This window comes from Patiria miniata, unplaced genomic scaffold (assembly GCF_015706575.1).
Source record: "Patiria miniata isolate m_02_andy unplaced genomic scaffold, ASM1570657v1 HiC_scaffold_9, whole genome shotgun sequence".
Lineage (NCBI taxonomy): Eukaryota > Metazoa > Echinodermata > Asteroidea > Valvatida > Asterinidae > Patiria > Patiria miniata.
The window spans coordinates 5,439,680-5,460,986 of NW_024037076.1; the positions used below are offsets into that span (position 1 = coordinate 5,439,680).

The following is a 21,307-nucleotide window of genomic DNA, read 5'->3' on the forward strand; positions in this document are numbered from 1 at the left end:
GTCTCTAATTGCCGCCCTGATCTCGGCTGCGGAGGCTAGCCCAGTATCACGACGCAGCTGGTCCACGTAGGTTAGCGTCTGCCCACCTCGAGAGGCTACTCCATGAGTGGGTTCCCATAAGATGAGGTGGCTTCATTATGAAAACTAGCGCGCATCTGCTCCCCGAATTTTCTACACGAAGCTTTAACACGGTCAAGCCTCTCAAAATTGAGGCACTTTTGCTCTAACGAACACTGCATCTTTTGAACGGAGCATCGTATTAATTCGGGGTGAACGGAATATGAAAGAATACATTTTAGGCTTCATGATTATGTATGTTTCGTAAACATTTTTTCTTCAAAGTTTTGCACTCCGCCAGATTTGTCTATGGAGAAACATAGAAAAATAGCCCAAACGGACAGTTATTTAATGACCCGACGTCTTTATCTTGACATAGCGCGAGAACCCAAGGTCGTCACACTTTGGGGTGAACGGTTTTGTGAAGTAGAAGAGTCCCTTTTTCTTCCATGTAAAATTCAATGTGATTGGTCCTAAATCCAGGGATCATTTTTCTCTCAAAGTTTTCTTCCAATAAGCACCTTTCTTACAAAAATGACCCTTGAAAAGCCTTGCATAGCCGAGCTACACGTGTTCAGCTTGGGACCGTTCCACTTGGATAATGGGAACGAATCTGTCAATAAACAGTAACCAATAAATGACATGAGATCGATGGGAGCTTTAAAAGTCCTGAAGTACATAGTAGAAAGTATAAATAAAAAAAATGGAGTCCTTAAATATATAAATTATTATACAAGGTTCTTTTTTTCTGACGAAACACCATTTTCGTTTGATTTAACCACTGATAAACATCGAGAGTCTTTGTTCTCCCCTATTACTGTAATGGAGCAATCCAAACCCCCCAGCCGGTTTACCAGTGTTGAATGTGGTGCATGTACATTTACATGCATTGCAGGTCAACTGCATACATGAACGTACAGTCTATATACATGTACACATGTACGTGCATACAGAGCTTTTGCGCGTTTGGGGCCAAAAGTTTTCATTATGGCAGCTATCTCTGGATGTCGAACGCAGTGACCAGCCAATCGCAGACGCCTAAGTCTGATAGTTGAAGAGATCCTTGGCACGCAGGTTGCCATAGAGCACCTCATTCCTGAATTTGTCTCTCCAACTCAAGTCTAGAGCCATCCTCATAGCATGCAAGTGTAGCAGCCATCGAGTCGAGCCTCTTGCTTTGTAGTAAGGGTCCATGCCTCAGAGCCGTAGAGTAGGATGAACTCCACGGATGCGCGGAATAGAGCTCGTTTAAAAAGTTTGTCCCGCATCGTAGACCTCCAGATCTTCTTGATGAGGTTTGGCAAGCCTTCCAAGCCTGTTCTTTCCTTACTCGGATGTCCTTGTCTGTTGAGCTGATGTGAGAGCCCAGGTATATGAACTCTAGCACCTCACAAGCGTAGTGCCGTCCTTGGTGTTGATTTTCACATCCCCAGTGTCGATGTTAAAGCGCATGACTTCCGTCTTCTTGGCATTGATCTGCAGGCCAATCTTGTTGCACTCTCTTTCCACGCTGAGAGCAGAGCTTGTGCCTTTTGCACCGAATCCGAGACTAGGGCGATGTCATCCGCAAAGTCGAAGTCGGTCACTACAACAGCACACCCGTCTGCATCGATCCCACGACGCAATGTGAGCTAGTAATACTGGGAGATTTCAACTCACTGATACCAGGCGCTGATACATCATCCTATACCACCGCAGTCTTAGGATAACACCAAAGACAAGGTTAATTGCCAGTTTGGTGGACAGGAGTTATAGTGCCAATAGCTACCTCTCTGTCCTAGCCAAAATTCCCTCAACCGTCATAGAGCCTGGAATGGGCACCAGCCATCTGGAACCAAGGCCCAGATCGACCACATAATTATTGCCAACAGGAAATTGATAACGTACCACTCAGGAAGAAACAGTCTACACAATTCAAGTCGTTAGAACTAGGAAGCAGCAAGATGGTCACACATGGGCTACCTTCCAGCAGACACAGAGTCCAAGCACCAGGATCTGCTAATCATGACAACTCAATTTCTGCGGTACTCAGCTCCGCGTTCCATCCAGGATGCCGTTGACGCAGCTACCAAAACAGTCCTGGGGATTAGGACATCAGGATATATAAAATAAGACCTCGCGTAACGGTGCAATTTGGATTACTCGGATGCCGGAGACAAGCATATTTTCTCTCAATCGCTTGGTAGTGAACAAGCATACCACTGGAGGGAGAGCTAGCAGCCAGGTGGACAGCTCCTTCTCTGAGGACAAGGCAAAGCTTTCGACAACCACCTTGCTGACTAAGCTACAAAGTTTGGTCAACTGAACACCACTTGGAAGATTATCCGCGACCTGGCTGTCAAGAATAGCAAACCTTCAATCAACGGGTCCATCCCAGGTTCCTCCGATAAGTCACTCGAAGAGTGGAGCAATTATTTTGTGTCCCTTCTCAACAGCGGCCCTATCACCTTCTCCTCGACTTTCCTGGGAAGGGCGATATTTTCCTCATGACTAATTTTGTCTCCTTAAATTGATGTCAACAAGGAAGGTCCTGCAGTTGACCCTATCCCAAGTGCTTTCGACCTACGCGCGCATCTAATCCAGTATCACAACAGGTCCATGGAGGACCTTGGAGGGTTTCAAAGACGAGCAGCTCCCCTGGTATGTGGTTACATTTGTGGAAGCTGTTTGCAGTCCTCAAGCGCACCATGCCCGAAGCCCGGTCAGTGCATGCAGTTATAGGGTCACGTTTAACTGGTGTCATCCTCTGGCTCAAGGTTCAATCATCATGATACCTTTCTTGGCAACTGTGTTCTGCAAGCTAGGTCATGCAAGTTTTGGCCGGCTTGTTACGCTTTATCCTGGTGGACTATCCGCGAACTCAGGCATCTTGCATGCATGCCGGCTGCATGGTCCCATCTTGTGACACAGCGCATAATTTTCAGCTCGATGCAGGAAAGAGCCGGGCTCGATCGTGCACACACAACACATGTAGGGCGCTGGAGTACGTGCGACCTCGCTCAGTGATCCCGCGGCCACTGCCACTGGAAATTTAGAAGAGCATCAAACTATATATATATATATTTAGCTGTTATAATTATTATCATGCGTATCTTCCAAGTTCGATATGTGAGAATTAGGATTATTGGTCTGGCTTGGTGATGTCGCGGGCCTTCTGGAAACTCAGCTTTTAAACAGTAACAATTATGTATATAGGTTCTTGTACTGAAGATTGTAATGTAGTGAGCTTGTCACTATAGCACATGGATAATACAAAGTTGTTGCGTCGATGCTTGCTTGGTTTATTGTTGTACATCACCTGAGGTTCTGTGCTTATCAAGGGCTACATTGTTCTAGGGTGTATACCTATAAGTTTGGGCCTTATTCATTATTCATTTAGTAACTTGGGGCCGTCATGCATTCCAATGTATGAGCCGATGTCTGGGTCTGGGTGTGTGCAACCTCGTCCCCAGTGCTTACTTTATTTCCAACCGCGTTTCCAATAGTAAACCCTGGATAGGAAACTTTCTTCCTGTATCCTGATTGGATACCGCAATTGGCTAGTAATGGATTTTTATCGTGTACTTGGTGCTATATATATTCAAAACGTGCAGTACGTGTTTTCGCGATCATTCGTCCACGCCTTCTCGAAAATACTAATTTCCTTTCCAATTTGCTCATATTAATATGAAATATACTGCATGTTGTCTTGATAAGATCGTAACAGTTTGATTTCAAAAATCGTGTTTTCGTAACTCACGCCGTGCTCGCGCTGCTACGAATTGACTCTGTTTTTACCCCCAGACACCGCATACAAAAACAAACGCTAATGTGTAACGCATATCCAGGCACCAGACTGTTCCTCATTTGCATACGTGTGCAAAAATCTTGCACATGCAAATGATCCAATACCAGGGTGAGAGAGCAGGTAGTGGTGGGCGCGTACTGCTCGACACCCTGGGGACGAGGTTGGGGTGTGTGGTTTCAGAGCACGTGGTACCTACATACATGTAGCTATCATGCAAGGATACTACAAAGATTGGCATGTTCGGAGCTGTTTGCCTCACTATTCTTATGACATGCGCGCTGCGCGTATACGATCACTTCAACCATATGGCCCCGCCCAAAACTGATTTCTCATCATATTTTTTAGTTGTTTGAATGCCAAGATAAAATGCCAACATGAATATTTCTTGTGATGATTAATGTTAGAAATCATTCTGTCAACAATTATAGCAAGAGAAAGCGCTATAAATGTTTACAGTGTGCCCAGTGTGCCCACACAGGGCTGATAAGCTGACGTGCACATACATGCCGACAATCGGCGTATTTTCAGGCTGTCTCTAACTCTTGGTGGCGCTGTTGTTGCGCTTTTTTGGGCTTAATTCAGTGAATTATTTTCGCGACATGTTCCTGGCTCCGGTGTAGTTAAGAATAAGACCACCACTCCTATAGTATTATTCTGCAGTGGTTGTGTGCATGTAAGGTGAGGATATGTATCGATGCATGTATACAGTAGGCCTACAGTTGATCAGATAATGGGTTATTGCGGTGGTTCCACGCAGATATTAACGCGCCTATCATCGATGTGTAGGCCTACTGCAGTGGCTATCGTTACGGCAGCCGTAACGCGATTTTCAACCATCATAATACAGCATTGCAAAACAAAACATTAAATCTTTGTAGGCATACCCTAGTCCGAGTAACTTGGACCCAACTTATCGCCTTTTTTAACATTTGGACATGGTCTGGCGATGTCCAAATGTTAAAAAAGGCGATAAGTTGGGTCCAAGTTACTCGGACTAGGCCTACCCGTCCAACCAGAATGCTTCGGTAGGCGGCCCACATGTTGCTCGATTATTTATTTATATCATAAAAATAATTTCGGATGATTCAGTGAATGATGGAATAGTTCCTAAGTACAATTTTTCTCTAGGCCCTACTTCGCCTGCTAATTAGTAAGTAACTACATCATGTAAACATGGGTTTCGATCGGTGGGTGACGGGGGCGGAAAAATTCTGCCAACCGGACTCCACTTACCTGCCGCCAAACATCCAAATTTTCACCTCACCTTGTGATTTCAACCAAGAGGAATCCAGGAAAGAGTGGACATGCGAAAAAAAATTGGTAAAAATGTGTTTTTGGAGCACATTTTGCATGCACATGTAGTGCAGATCTGAGTTGAAGCAGCCGGTCAAAACTGATTGAAGTGTCTGAAACAGCGGTACGTTGTACGCATGACATCGATAACCATGACGTCGCATGAGACATCGCATGAGCCGGCCAATGATAGTGCAATACGTCATTATGAATATTTATTTTCTCATGAATATTTAGTTTATTTCAATGAATACTTCAAATACGTCCAAAGATTGATCATTGCAACAGCGATCGTGCGCGGCCTAGCGGTTAAGAGACTCGTGTATCAAGCAAGCGTTCGAGGTTCGAATCTCGAAGAAGTGAGCAACTGATTGATAAATAGAAATTAAGGAAAGGAGGGGGTAATAGTAGAGGAGGGAAAGTGGAGGGAATAACCATAAAAGAGGTAACTTTTGGCGCTAGAAAATTTATTGAAAAAAGTGGTGTCCGGTTGGCAGAATTTTTCCACGGGGGCCCACATTTTAAAGTGGGGGGGGGGGGGATATCGTTTGTCCCCCCCCCCACTTTTTTTGTCCCCGAATAAAAAATGTAGTCTCAATAATATCTCAGAATAGCTGATTCAATAACTCCAAACTCGAAAATGATGTTAAAAAGATGATATTTTGCTTTAAAAATGGTTTTAGTGGTCAGAAATTGCCTCAGATCGCACCACAGAGCATCTTAGTGCGAGTAACTTGGACCCAACTTATCGCCTTTTTAACATTCGGACCTCGTCTGGCGATGTCCGAATGTTAAAAAGGTGATAAGTTGGGTCCAAGTTACTCGCACTAAGTAAGAAGAGCGTCTAGAATCCAAAATTGTTCGGGGCCCACATGCTGTTTAGGCTTCGTGCTAGCTCGCAATGGTGCTGATCAAGGTATGCCCCCCCCCCAAAAAAGTTTTGACAAGCGATTGACGCCCTTGCATGTATGTGATCTACATCTACATTGTATTTTTAATTGCGACCACCAAATATGGACAACGTGTCAAGTAAACAGGACAGAGAATTTTTTTGTTCATGCAAATGCGAAAGTGAAGCCAATCCGACGTCATGAAATACATGTATTTGTGGTGAAATTTGCTGAACTGTGTTCAACTTTTTGTAAAGTCATGAGGCTAAACCTGCTTTACATTTACTTTGGCGCAAGCTTTAGTAGGAGACATCACAGAGGTGTTTTTGTTTGAATGTTTGTTTTGTATTGGTTTTTGGTTTTAATTCAATAACAATATAAATGCTTAAACCAAGTATTTTAGCTGTCAAATGGTTTAAAGGTGTCCGAATGGTTTAAAGTCGTGTGCGATGGTATGAGGTTTTCAACCCGTATGGGGAACACAGTGCTTGTGTCCTTGGGCAAGACAATTCACCACAATAATACCTCTCTCCATCCAGGAATCTTTTTGTAAATGGACACATTGTTCTGATCTGGAACTGTTTTCATGGTACATGTAACTGTTTTCATGGCCTGATGAACAGGGGTAATAATTGTGAAGCGCTTTTAAACTTTGGTATAAAGGACTATAAAATTTACAAGTACATAATAATAATAATAATAATAATAACAGGTTTTTATTTAGCGCTTTTAACTAAAGATCAAAGCGCTTAACGTTATTATTACCCCAGATCACTGGGCCAACTAAACATTCCAACTACCATCTCAGCTCCCTGGGGAGTATACAGCTCGATGCTGCCTGTTAGGCGCAAGGAAGCTAATTCAATCACAATAACCATCCTTGCCCTCACAGGTACCCTGGGTGGAGAGAAGCAATGAGTGACAAAGTGCCTTGCGTGCCTTGGGCACATGCATCATGTCCCCAGGCTGGACTCGAACCCACAACCCGCAGCTTTACCCGCAGACCACGAATCCAGTGCCCTTAACCACGAGGCCACAGTCTTACTGAACACTATTAATCTCTTTCTTGTATAAAACAGAGGAATTTTAGCTGTCCGGAGAGCTCCTCGTGTACCTAGCCACTGATCATGGCCCGCAACCAAAGGCCACGTCAGCGAGGCATCTTCGGCCTCCTCAAGCCATCCGAGCCCATGCTGTTCTCATTCCTGCCTAACGGAGCCCAGGAGTGGCCCTCGGATGATGACGACAAAGACTCTGATTATGATCCTAATGGTTTAATTGACTCGGACGATGATGATAATGATAGACAGGCATTGCCATCGTCCTCCAAACGGTAAGTTTGTATTGTTGAAACTTGAAGCTTGAAGCTTTGTCAAGTAAACTAAAACATGAAATTTGTTTGATTGAACCTGTGACGTCCAGAATATCGTTCTGTTGCTCTTCCAACTGAGCTATCCAACCCTATGTGGGCAGTTGCCCAATATGTCTTTTCTTGGAGTGCTACAATGTATGACAAACCATCTCACTTTAATAGCCACGGCCAATAAGCCATTTGCAAGTTACCTATGCCCTGCCCTTGGGATTTACATTAGAAAAACATCTGATACACTGACTTGCTCAGAATGCTCGGCACATTATAAATTTGAATTCTCCAGACCAAAGACACTGTTGCTAATCACATGATTCGGGGCAAGCTCTTGCATAGTTACGTAAGAGACGCTCAGCACCAATACATTGTTCACAATGGGTGAGAATGGCACAAAGACACCAGACCATGCCGGAGCTGGGGGTTGCTAGCATAAGGCTTGCCCCGAAACATGTGATATAGTAACAGTCTCTTTGGTCGGGAGAATGCAAAGGTAAAACGTGCAAAGCATTGGATTAAGTCAGCGTTCCAGATTTTATTCAAATTTTAACTTGCAAATGGCTTATTAAACTCAGTTTGTCAATGCCTTTTGAAATAGGTTTCAGCATGTTTCTGTCTAAGAAATTTTAATAAGGTTAAGTGCCAAAGTCCACTTAAGCACTGCAACAGTGTGTGTGATACGTGAATGCATCATTATAGTCATGACTATGTGGCCGACTCTATGGCCAAATATATGTACAGCAATTGCTCCTTCAAATCGATACAATTGATGTAAAATAAAGGCTGTACAGTATCGAATGTTGCCATGATTTTAAATATATGTAATATATTTAATCAATCATATTTTCTGGGGTTTTTTCATATTTTGTTAACACTTTTTTATTTTCTCACTATAGATCTCCAAAAAACAAAAGGAAAACCAGTTCATCGAAAAGAAAGGAAAAGACCTCAACAAAGCGGAGAGAAAAAGTAAGCTCAGGGAAAAAGCAAAACACAAAAAGGACAAAGAGACAAAAAGTGATGGCTGCAAAATCTTCCCCAAAATCTGAAAGGAAAAACAAGAGAAGAAAAAAGGGAGATCAACAAGCAAAGGCCGCGAGCTGTCGTACAGAAACAGAAGCATCACACAGAGGAAATGCTGCTGAAACCTCCAGGTCACAAGGTCATTCGGGGTCAGTTTCTGAAGGTCATCAGCTCTGGGGTCAAAGGTTACCTATGGTTGCACTCCTGAACGTTTTTCAGTTTGTTGTGCGGATGGAAGGAGCTATTCCATTTTTGTGCAGGTAAGGCCAGTGGTGGGGGTGGGGGGGACAAGAGGTTGTCTCGGGGGACAAGAGGTTGTCAATTTGGATTTTTTGGGTCAATTTGGCCTGAATAAGCTCCCTAAGTTTCCCATAAAAAAATATAGTGCGCTATATACCAAGTGACATACCACGTGACTATAACATTACTGCACATATCGTGCCTCCATTGACAAAATTTTCATAAACAACTTCACGAATTGTTACAAACAATATTTGTGAAGTATTTCATTTATTTTGTTTGTTTTTTTATTTTATTAAAATTTGTTAATTTATGGGAAACTTACAGGGTTCATTTTTGGTAAATTTTTTGGGGACCGACCGACGGACACCAAAGTGACTTTTAGAAGCTCCTGCCAGAGCTTAAAAATCTGGATTTTAATGCAAGTATCCCACCACTACTTTTTACATTTCTTTCTTAGAGAGAACATTTAATAGACATGTATGGCAGTGGTGCTAATGTCATTTTCTGCTTCTTGAAGCAACAGTTGACATTTCCATGACATAATTAATCATTGATTGCTACTGATGTGTTGATGAATTGCTTCGCACTTCAGAGCGTGTCGAGTGTGCAGACTGTGGAGAGAGGGGGCCGTTCACTCGTCGCTATGGCAACAGGTGGACCTTGCCAACGGCCGCATCAAATGCACAGACGCCACCCTGGAGTGGCTGGCAGAAAACCGATTGTCACGTCTGACGTCCGTAAACCTTGGAGGCTGGGCCAAGCTGACCGATGCTGGAATCAAGGTAAAAGATTAAGAGATACTACCAAAAAAAATTGAAACATAAATTTATAGGCCACGTCCTAATTACTTTGCTGCTGCCGGCACTAGCACATGTCTAAGGGAAGTGGCTATTTTTGTGAATGTGTAAAGACACAGTAACAGGAATTATTATTTATATCAGGCTTCCAGCCGTAAAAATCAATCAGCGTATTGTATGCTTTTGTAAACCGTACCCAGATGACAGCAATATTGTCAGTAAAAGTACCCGGATTGCGGGCAATATTACTTTTGATAATGCCCAGCGCTCCCTCTTCCAGGCATTTTGGCTGGTTCCCGCACGATCAAGAGCATAGAAACTCCCAGTTGTCAACCAGTCAATAGAGCGTAGCGCACGGTACCTTCGAACACGGACGCCTACACAGCGAGCAGTGCGCAGCGCAGGCCACGTATATGCGCACTGATAACAATGGCAGCTTCAAATAGTTTAAGAAAATAGGAGAAATGAAGACTGTCTTGAATTGTATTTCTTGCGAATCAAGTCGGCCTGATATAAATAATAATATTGGATGACTTTTTTTTGGGGGGGGGTATATTCCTGCAATATGCTCGTTCAATATATTCTTGTATCCACCTCAAGGCCATCCAATATTATATGATTATAATATTTGCAATTATCAGTTATTGAATTAGTTTTGAAACCTACCACAGGCCCTTGTGACTCACTGCTCCAAGCATCTGAGGTGTATCTATCTGAATGGCTGTATCAAGCTAACTGCCGCATCCGTCTGCTCATTGGTTGATGGCTGCCCAACGCTCCACACTATTGACTTATCTCATACTAATGTAAGTATAAACTGACCGCATCGTTTCAGTTAAAGCTATAGTCCGTCATTTGCAGCTATCCAAGATGTAACTGACGTAATTATTGCTGAAAAGCATACTTGGTTTAAAGATTATAATGGGACTAAAGTCTCTGTGAAATTATTCTTTCTGGCAAACTGTCGTTATGAAGAAAACAATGAAAGATCCAATGATGCGTCTAAAGACACATCGTTGGAAATTTCCGTCAGTAGTTCATTTTTAATTTGGCGAAGCGCGCGCAACCGTTGACACGACGCACACGAGGGCGCGGTTGTTTTAATTCGTCGGTTCAGTGCCTGACATCGCGTACCGGTAGCTGCAATCGGCTGGATGAGAACGTGTCTCGGATGCTGAATTCGGGAACAATTCAAAACATGACTCAGCAACTTTTGATTTGAAATCAAGATCCTAGAATATTGTTTTCTAGGAATACACAGCATTCACTGAGCTGAAACTTCATCGGGTGAGTTGTTAAGCACGCTTCTTTAGATTTTCAGCACATTTGTTGCTTCAAACGAACATAATGCACACATTACAAATGATGGACTCTAACTTTAACCCTAACTCCCCAGCCTAATTTACTAGGAACCGTACCCATTCTGGCAAATTCCAACACCCACATGGGAAATTGTACACACACACTGTTGGAGTTTCTGGTGGTATGCCACCCTAGTGTAAAAGACCATCTGTTTAGGGGTACTGTACCTATCCCAACAGATTTAAACAAAACCTGCTGTTGAGCTTTGATGGGTTGAGTTCGGTTAGGGTTAAAGGCACGTAGGAACATTGTTCAGGTTTGTTACAGTGTATTGTGTATTGTGTATTTTTTTCCTCCACAGACAGATGTTGTCAGCATTACAAGCATGACACACATTCTTCAGACGCTAAATAGTCGCTTGAGGCTTTTGAACCTTGCAGGCAACAAGCTGAAGGGAGCCCCAGGCATCCTAAAGACCCTCAAGGTACAGGAACATGATTTAGATAAAATTCACAGAGTGTGCCCAAAAAATGCAACATTCAGAAAACAAATAATTAAAACTATTTAATGTTTTTTCTTCAATGAAATTATTACATTAAAGCATGACTGTTTCTCAATCCACTCCTCTTTACCCCATTCCATTTGGGTCCCTAGATCCAGAAACACAATCAATTAAGTGAAAGGGTGTAGATTTTACTTGGGCCACTCTCACCTGTTGTTACCAACTTCAATGCCTATGGTTATGACTTTAATGTAATATATAATTTCATTGAAAAAAAAAAAAAAACATTAAACAGTTTTAATTATTTGTTTTCTGAAGGTTGCCCTTTTTTTGGCACACTTTGAAGTTCATAACCCCAAAAATGTACTATTAAGTTAGGACAGAATGCAGAATTAAACAAGGGGTAACTCGAGGTTTTACCCTGAGGTAACCCACAAAACCTTGTCAAACCTTGAGGTAAACCTCAAGTTACCCCCTGTTTGATTTTGCATTCTACCCCTATTGGACTCGCCAACATGTAGCAATTAAGTTCAGGTAAGGACCTATGTTGCCACTTCCCCATGTCGGCAATGTCTTTTGCGAAAGATCGACCGTTGGAGTCACTCAGAGTACACGCTGGTCAGCGTCGATGCGTCGATTACGTACTCTACACGGCCAGGCATTTGCATAGTGAAGGAACGCGCACGCAGCCCATACATCGACGCTGCACAACGCTGGCTTGTTGCTAAGATCCTATGTTTGTTGGTTTGTACACAATACTCCAATGTATTAAGTTCCCCTGTCTGAAACCAAAATTCTAATAAGGCCGACCTGGAGTCGCTCCTAATCTATTTGGTTCGGCGCGACTCTGGAACGCCTGTCTGAACCGGGGGGTAATTTGTTCAAGGGCGCTAGTCATCAGAAGCCATAAACCCCATATGCCATGTAGCCAGGGATTATGCCTATAATAACGATGCTAGCAACATTAGCAATGCTGCAAACCTGGGGAATAGCAAGCAGGGATCACTCAGGATGAATTCAGCCTTTTATTGCAAGTTTTCAAAGACGACCACAAACGGAAACTGACTAGGTGCATTACAGTGCTTTTTTTTGTGTAGTTGAACAAAGAAATTGACTGGAGCGGGGTTTGAAACTGCAGTGTCCGGTTTGCTCTGCCAACTGAGCTATCCAGACCTATGTTGGTGGTTCCCCCAATTTGAATTATACAAATTATGGAGCTAAAAACATGTATAATATGTAAGCTGTAATAATTAAATAGAACATGGTTTATATCAGGAAGAAGTGCAGCATTACTTATCTGTCAATGTTGGCTGATTTTGACTACCTTCCTTCGCTTCCCATCAGTAGGCAGCCGAATCAGCCACCACCAGCAGTAATTTGGCACCACTTGTCCTGAAACCAAAATGTAGTTGAATACTTACTTTTGGAGTCTACATTTTACATAAAATTGGGGTACCTGATGATATTCCTTTTGAATAGACGCACTGCAGTAACCTGAGAGCCTTGGACATCTCCAACTGCAAGTTCACCTCCGATTTTGTGATGTTACACATTGAGGAGTTACAGAGAGGCTGTCCGATGCTGGAGGTCCTGCGGCTCGCTGGATGCATGGTCAGGGCCAGCCAAGTCTCCAACAAAGTCCAGGTAAATTATGCTCATTACTTTTTTTACTTCATTGCTGTAGTCGAGCCAATCACAAGACCTCCAACCTCAAGTCATGCAGTTCATCACTGTATGCGCGCTTATCATTGTCAAGCCGAGTCTATCACAAGTCCATCACAAATCCATTACAGGATCATCAAAACTCAATCACAAGTCCTTCACTGTCATTCACATGTCCAGCACATGTCCATCACAAATCCATCACAAGACCATCACAAGTCCACCACAAGTTCATTACAAGTCCCTCACAAGTCCATCACAAGTCCATCACAAGTCCATCACAAGTCCATCACAAGTCCATCACAAGTCCATCACAAGTCCATCACAAGTCCATCACAAGACCTCCAACCTCAAGTCATGCAGTTCATCACTGTATGCGCGCTTACCACTGTCGAACCAAGTCTATCACAAGTCCATCACAAATCCGTTATAGGATCATCAAAACTCAATCAAAAGTCATTCACTGTCATTCACAAAACCATCACATGTCCATCACATGTCCATCACATGTCCATCACATGTCCATCACAAGTCCATTACAAGTCCATCACAAGCCCATCACAAGTCCATCACAAGTCCATCACAGGTCCATCATAACCCCAACGTAAACCCATCATAAACCCATCATAAGCCCATCACAGGTCCATCACAGGTCCATCACAAGCCCACCACCCATCACAGGTCCATCACAAGGCCATCACAAGTCCATCGCAGGTCCATCATAAGTCCATCACAAGTCCATCACAAATCCATCACAAGTCCGTTACAATCCTCCAGTCTCAAGTCATGCAGTTCATTAATGTATGCACACGTATCACCATGTGCAACTTATCACGTTTATCACTGTATGTGCGCAGTGTGAACTGGCCAAATGAAACCTGAAAATTCTCATTTGTTTATATTTAACCCATGCAAAATCACACATACTTAACTTGTTCCATAATTGTGGGGACTACACATGTGATGAACAATAAAGTTATTATGTGGATCAAAGACTCTGTGGGGACAGCAGAAAGTCCCTATAGTAAATAGTAGCAATAAAGTCTGTCACAAGCCAATATGGCCCATCAGGCCGGCATTTATCTCCAGTTTCCTTGGCATGAAACAACTGAGAATACTTCTATCCAAGGTTCGACCTTAGTGGTAGCCCACTAGCCAAATGCGAGTCAAAACAGGGCAGGCTAGTCAAAACTTTTCTCTAGTAGCCCGTCTGGTGAGTCAAAATTATTGCAATAAGGTATGAAACTTTGCTGCATAATTTCTGCTTCTTTTTTTTAAAGAGGTCTGAGGAAAAAAAATCTGATACTGACGCGCATTCAGCCTTTTTCATGCCGAATATTGCGCCGAAATCGCTAGCGTATAAATTAATATAGAAAGGAAAAAAAAAAAAAAATCGTTTTTATTGCGGACTAGTGAAAAGATTCTGGTTCACTAGTCCGGCTGGCTAGTGAAGAAAAAAGTGAAGGGCGAAGCCTGCTTCTATTCCCCCTGGATGGGATGCCAGTTCATCACAGGTTACCCCCCAGCTAATACCGGAACCCATTTATACTCCTGGGGGGAGAGAGGCAAGTGGGGGTGAAGCGGCTTGCCCAAGGACACAATATACGACTAGCAGCTGGATTCAGACCTCTGACCCTCTGATCATGAGTCACAAACCCTGACCATTGGGCCACACTCCCCTAAGGAAAGCCCCTATAATTTCCTTAAGATAAAAGAAAACTGCTCAACAACGCGATGCCTGCTAGGGTCCTTGACCGTACAGTATAGACAGGTCCTAACACTCTTCTTAAATTGTGTATTTGATCCCGGCAGGCAGAGTCGACGGGTTTCCCTGAGCTTCAGGAGCTCAGTCTAGCAGTCAATACTGACGTCGTTAACGGCGGCATAGCCATAGATGACAACATGCTGCTCAGACTGCTGGTGAAATCACACCAGCTCAAGCTGCTGGATCTCAGGGGATGCACCCACATCAGTGCAGTCGGTATCCAGGTGGGTTGGCTTCTATAACGATCTTGTTGATTGCTGGAGGGTAACACAATCCCAGTTTTGCAACCGTAAGGAGCTATAAGGTTCTTTAAGGCCAGTGACCCTATAGACCTGGTATGAAAAGGGTCCCCCGGTACCTCGGCCGGTCTATCCGCTCCGTTCACAATTACCCCCTCACCTGCAAAGAAAGTACAGTTGGGGGTGCCCGACCGACGCCATCTTGCCTAACTGCAATTTTGCCGCGACGCACGGCCACCACTAGCACTGCATGTACATAGTACAACTGAATCCCCTGGTGTACGTGCGTCACAGACAAGGAACGGTGCGCGTCAACCAGCAAAATGCCCCGCCCATGGGACATCGTTGCTAAGTAAAAGGGCACCCTCTTTCATTGGTGCACGGAGCCCATAGCTCGTCCGGTCTTTATACGGTTGCAAAACTGCGACTGTGTCATTGTGTTACCCTTCGTTCACTGACCCGTGTGATGTGGCCTACATCCAGGTACCGGAAAGTCAGCCTTACCATTGTACAGGGTGAGTAAAAAAAAAACGCCCGAAAACTTGCACTGATGTCACAAATTCGCGTTTGCGTTCGCTTTCGCGCCGAGTGTGAACCGGCCTTAACGATATTTGACCTCACAGATTTTGTTTTTAATTATGAAATTGAACCAAGAACTTGACTTGAACCTGGAACTGGGTTTGAACCTGCAATCTTTTGAACACAGTACCAGTGCTCTACCCACTGAGCTACATGTATCCAATTTGTAGAGCACCAGCACGGTATTCCGGAGAGCGCAGGTTCGAACCCTGCTCCAGTCAATTTCTTTGTACAACTTTATAATTATTATAAATGCACCCAGTCAGTTTCTCTTTGTGGTTTATGAGATTTTGGTGTTTTTGTTTTTTTCCTTTAGCGACTTCCTGTGTACGACCTTCAGCACTTGTTCATCTCACAGTGTTCAGTGTCTCGATATGAGGGCATTGAAGCCATTATACACAAGGTAAACAAAGCCCTGGAATATTATCCATACAAAAGAATGACCGACACCCATTTTGAAAAAAATTAGTAACGGTTACAAATTTACGGTTGAGTTTATGGTTGTACCATGTGACAAATCTCTTTGTGAGCTTTGAGGTTCTGAAAAGAACCGGGGATATCCGACATTTTGGACTGAGTAAACTCTATCCGTTGTCAGGACACTGAGGGATTCGTCGTTATTCATCCGTACGCAGTAAACGATCGCCGGGATATCCTCGCTATGCAGTGCATTAAAATTACAGCGCGAACTGCAAACTCATGCGGCCACTATTTTATGCAAATCATTTGGATCCAGACGAATGCCTTGGTCCAATTGTCCATGCATGTTTTGGGGGTGATGCTCATTATTCTAATAGCCTAAAGCTGACCTTAAAAGTCATTTTCTTATTGGTCGATCGTTGCGTGGAAACTTGCATAGCAGTGAAAGTTCATATGGCGATAACGTGTGACATGTAGTGTACATAAATACATACACACACGTTGTGTGTCTCACATTGCACCCAACACCAATGCGCAAAAAACGTGGTTTCTGACACGTCCGCAAAGGCGAGTAGCTGCAAATAATTTGATGACGCCGGGATTTACCAAGGTGTGATGCAGGGTGACCGTTTTAGCTGATTTTCGGCTAACTTTGACAGAATTTGTGTAAAAAAAAACGAGTTTGACATAAAATTTGACAGAATGGATTTTTTTTGACAGATATCTACAAAAATGGAATTGACACACCACATATGGGACACTCCACATATTAGCCCCACCTTCACTAATCTGTATTCGCATATGAGGTCGTGCGCGCTAGAAATCTAGAGCAAAATGAAGAAAAACATAAGCTTTCGCAGTGATTTGCATAAAATAGTGGCCGCATGAGGTCGCTGTTCGCGCTGTATTTTTAATGCACTGCATGGCGAGGATATGCTGCCGATTCTTTACTGCATACGGACGAATGATGACGAACGCCTTGACCAAGGCTATCCGTTGTCAGGAGACTGAGGGATTCCAAATGATGAACGTTTCTTATGTAGTAGAACTGGATGCAGTAAAGTGTATGAAGTATGGAGTCCAAGCTAAGGCAGTATGATCCAGTATGATCTTTAACCCTAACCCTGCCAGACGCAACACAGTGCATCAGGTGGAAAAGCCTGGTTCACTTTGATGCATTCAGCTACCAACACCAGTGCATACATAAAAGGCCACTTCTGAGACAACAAGAGCTAGTTCCATTGACAAATGCCACAGTTGTATCCTGCTGCATTCGGGGACCACACACTCTGAGGCAGTTTGGCCTTGAGACTTTTGACCTGATGGATCTTGCTACACTGGGCAGGCTTGTCACTTAGACAAATGTTGCATTTGCTGCGTTTGGCAGGATTTCTAGCCAAAATACCGTGGAGGGTAAGGGTTAATCCAATAGGCTTTTTGAATAATTTAGTAGGTTACTTTTGGGATGAATGCAAATGATCCTATATGCCTTTAATAAGTCTTTATGCTAAACACTTGTTTTTAGTGGCAACACAGCCTGATTGAGCTGGACCTGTCTTGGAATGTCTTCCCAGCAATGTCCCTGGACATCGCTATGAAGAAGCTCTCCAGTGTGCCTGGTCAGTCTGTACTCAGAGATATCAACCTTGCCGGCACGTCCATTACAGCAGAAAGAGTCAGGTCAGTACCTGAAACCACCCCTCACCAGCGACGTAGGTCTCAAGGCAGGTCTCGGTATCGAGACCGGTCTCGAGACCGATTTTCGTAGGTCTCGACAATTTCAAGGTCTCGACTCGAAGAACTTGGCATCGACCTCGATCTCCGAGCAAAAGTCTCGAGATTCTTGTGGGGTCTCAAGCATATGAGACCTTGTTTAGTTGGGGAAAATTGAACTTAAACCTCTGCAAATCATCCACAAAGAACCTTTAGAAGGGAAAAAAAACACGATCTGAAACTTTAACAGTATATTTTAGACACATTTAAGATTACAAATTTTAAAAACTGAACCTGAAAATCCAAACAGAAATCTGTCCCACATTGCTTTTTTTCAGTTATATCTCCATCTCAAGCTGTCTAGTTTTGAAAGAATGCATCACAAATGGAAAAAAAATTACAAATGAAACCTTCTCTTTTCTTAGATCAATCTTGGAGGGTTGTCCCTCCCTCGTCTCGCTCCATCTCGCCTCCTGCCGTGGCCTCCCGCGAGGGATGAAACGCAGTTACCACGGCGACTCCTTGACGCAGTTGAAAGAAGACCTCAAAACCGCACCGGCCAGCTCATTAGAATACGTGGAATAATTTCTAGTAATAACCTTTTTGTATAAAATTAACCCTTTCACTCCCATGGGCTCCTTTTGGCACCAAAAGTCGACGCCACTTCCTTCCTTTCAGCACCAAGCCATTCTGCATTTTGCGAAAACGTAAATAGCGCCCCCTCTCGACAAAATGTCTCTTTGGCAATATACATTGTGTATAGTTATAACTCCATGGTTAAAGCATATCAAACCGACTACTCAATTATGTGAATATAAACATTATTCCTCCTGCTTCCGGTCCGGTTACATAATCTTGGTAAACACATCAAGGGTAATAAACATGCAGGCGGTTTGGAAGTTCACATATTGTTTACATTTGCAGGGCAAGCAATGGGGTCTGTCCTCCATTCACTCGTACCCCCGCCCTGCAAACAGGACGCTGGGATACTCTGATGAATTCACGCTCTGATTGGTTGGATTTTGCATGACCAGTGACCTGCGCGTCATCAAGGTCATGACTCTGCAAGGTTTGAAACGGCCGTTAAGACTGATTCATTTACTCTTTTATTCCAGTTTAGAGATGTGTTTTTTTTTCTCGTTGAAAAGCGTAATAATGTAGGAAATTCTGTAAAACTTATCTGTGTTGTAAATTTACAATTCCCGTCACTTGCTCAGGCTCCGTTTCGAATCACGAACGGTCGGATTGCATTATGCGACGCTCAGCATTTTGTCCACATGGTCCGCAATGAAACAGAAATCACATCCGGTATGGAATGTGCGCAATTCTGTGGGAAGTTTTCGGATAGCATATTGTCTAACTGCGGTCTTGAACAGCTGCAGCCAGATGCTTTATACATAGGTCATAGCCAATTCCTTCACAAGATTCCGTGAAGCTCATCAGAGTATCCCAGCGTCCTGTTTGCAGGGCGGGGGTACGAGCGAATGTCCTCCATGCATAAAGTACGAGGGCGCTACACAATGAAATTTTTCCAAATGCTCCTGGTAACAGAGACTCATGAGTACTTTATTCTCCTGGGAGCCGAAGGGCTATCAACTTTGAAGAGGCTTTGTAGCATTGGAGTCACCATGCCAATTTGATTATGGGGGCATGACAAACAAAATTGTCCACGAACCACTCACTGACGGACCACTGTGCTGAAAGACGGTTGCCAGGAATTTCCCCCCAGTTGCCCCCGCCTTAAAATTGAAAAGGAGGGGTGGTTAAGAATTAAGGGTTTAAATTCCTCTGATGTTATTGCTATATTAGAGGAGCCTAAATGATTTCAGAAGATTCCAAAATCAATCTTTTGTAATACTATGACTAACATAATGTGGTTGAAAATCAATTTATATATTTTCAAAAAATGCATGTATTGTGTAATTAAATTTGTACTTCTACAAATTGTAAAAATGAACTTTTCTTCCTTTGTATGACATTTCATATGCGCTCGCCTCCTCAGATTGATAGTTAGTGTAACATGAGACCAAACCTTGTGTGATTAACAACATCATGCTTTAAACCATAAGTTGTTTTGAAATACCTCCATCAGTAAATGTTGTTTGTTCACTACTGCTGGATTTGAATGTTTATTCCACAACATGTACATTTGCCATTCTTACCTCTAGAACTTCAGGTTTATTGAAAGGGGCCGTATCATAAGTCTGACGCCTCATATAGGTCCGTGTGGGGTGCTGTGGTCCAATGGTTACGGTGTTCGATTTGTGTGCCGTGGTACATGAGTTCGAATCCTGACTGTGGGAACACGGTGCTTGTGCTCTTAAGCAAGGCACTTTACCATTATTGCTTCGTCCTTCGGATGGGACGTAAAGCTGTAGGTCCCGTGTGTTGTGTAATGCACATTAAAGAACCCAGTAACACTTATCTCCCTTCTCTTAAAGAGAAGGGTTTTGCCCCGGTGTTTCTGGCAGTGGCTGCAATATGTGCCGCAGCATATTGCCTTGTCAACCCTTATAAGGTGCTACATAATGGGTCTCATATTTCTCATATACTTTATTTACCTTTCTTTAATAATAGACATAATAACCAGCGCCTTGAGTACCTAAATGTTGGTAGATACGTGCGCTATATAAGACTCCATTGTTGTGTTATTGTTATGTCCGACGCCTCATAAGTTCCAAATTTTGGACTTATGAGGCATCGGACTAATGAGGCATACAATTTATTTATTCCGCCTCATAGGTCCGACGCCTCATAAGTCCGACATCGGAAAAACGAGGCGTTTAATTTGTCGGACTTACGAGGCGTCGGAGCTATGAGGCGTCGGATCTATGAGGTGTCGGACTTATGAGGCGTCGGACCTATGAGGCGTCGGACTTATGGGCCTTCATTTGGTTAGGGATGCGATTTTGTCGGACTTACGAGGCGTCGGACTTATGAGGCGTCGAACTTATGTGGGGACCCCTATTGAAAGGTCATTGAAAAGTTCCAAAGCAGAATGATTATCTTTTTCCATTTTTGATTTTGATGAGGTTTCACAAATGTAAAAGTATGAAAACTGTATTGTCTATCAATCAATGGGAAACCATTGTGCATGCTATTGAACAAAATGCCCAGTGACGGATTATCCTAACAATAGCAAGCACAATGCTTTCGCCTTGTAAATCAGGCCTTCATGGTAGAATATGAAAGACATAATGACGTCAAATTTGTTTACATGTGCGCTTTCCTAGGGGAGCCGGGATACCAGCCAATCGTCCCCACCTGGCTCTCACTGGAGAGCGCACATGCAAACGAAGCGTCATCATTATGTCTTTATAGGTCTATTGACAGCGTGCCCAGATTGTTCTATGGGCTCTGTGCGCAAAAAGAGAGGGCGCCTTTTGACTACTTTTGAAAGCCCCGTGGACGGGCACACCGTGTTAGCGTACTGGTTTGCGCGCATATCGCGCAAAGTACGCACGACTCATTTTATTTTGAATGTGCCCAAAGTCGGAGTGGATCGCGTGAGCAACAGGCGGCGTCGGATATACATGTAAATTGATTTTCATTGCCAAAGGGGGGCCTTGCCCCAACTTAGCGCGCAATCCCCCCCCCCCCCCCCATGGCAAAAGCCATGCATATGTATTTTATTATGGTAGTGCCCCCCCCCCCCCTAGTTGGTACTAT

The 21,307-nt window shown here is 43.5% G+C and overlaps 1 protein-coding gene across 1 annotated transcript; it reads left to right on the forward strand.

Moving 5' to 3' along the window:
- Positions 1 to 4,333: 4,333 nt before the first annotated feature.
- LOC119720775 (F-box/LRR-repeat protein 6-like) lies at positions 4,334 to 18,660 on the forward strand. Its single transcript, XM_038190614.1, has 11 exons — positions 4,334 to 4,522; positions 7,107 to 7,360; positions 8,290 to 8,676; positions 9,252 to 9,441; positions 10,128 to 10,262; positions 11,120 to 11,242; positions 12,740 to 12,904; positions 14,735 to 14,911; positions 15,822 to 15,908; positions 17,451 to 17,605; positions 18,064 to 18,660. Exons 2-11 carry the CDS (start codon positions 7,155 to 7,157, stop codon positions 18,221 to 18,223), a joined length of 1,785 nt encoding a protein of 594 aa, XP_038046542.1. The 5' UTR covers positions 4,334 to 4,522; positions 7,107 to 7,154; the 3' UTR covers positions 18,224 to 18,660.
- The last annotated feature ends 2,647 nt before the right edge of the window (positions 18,661 to 21,307 follow it).

What these genes read in the sequence shown, in the direction of transcription:
- LOC119720775 (XM_038190614.1), top strand. Translation starts at nt 7,155, where the DNA reads ATGGCCCGCAACCAAAGGCCACGTCAGCGAGGCATCTTCGGCCTCCTC. An exon ending in GCTATTCCATTTTTGTGCAG is followed by an intron (nt 8,677 to 9,251) that starts GTAAGGCCAGTG and finishes TTCGCACTTCAG; the next exon opens with AGCGTGTCGAGTGTGCAGAC. An exon ending in TGACCGATGCTGGAATCAAG is followed by an intron (nt 9,442 to 10,127) that starts GTAAAAGATTAA and finishes AACCTACCACAG; the next exon opens with GCCCTTGTGACTCACTGCTC.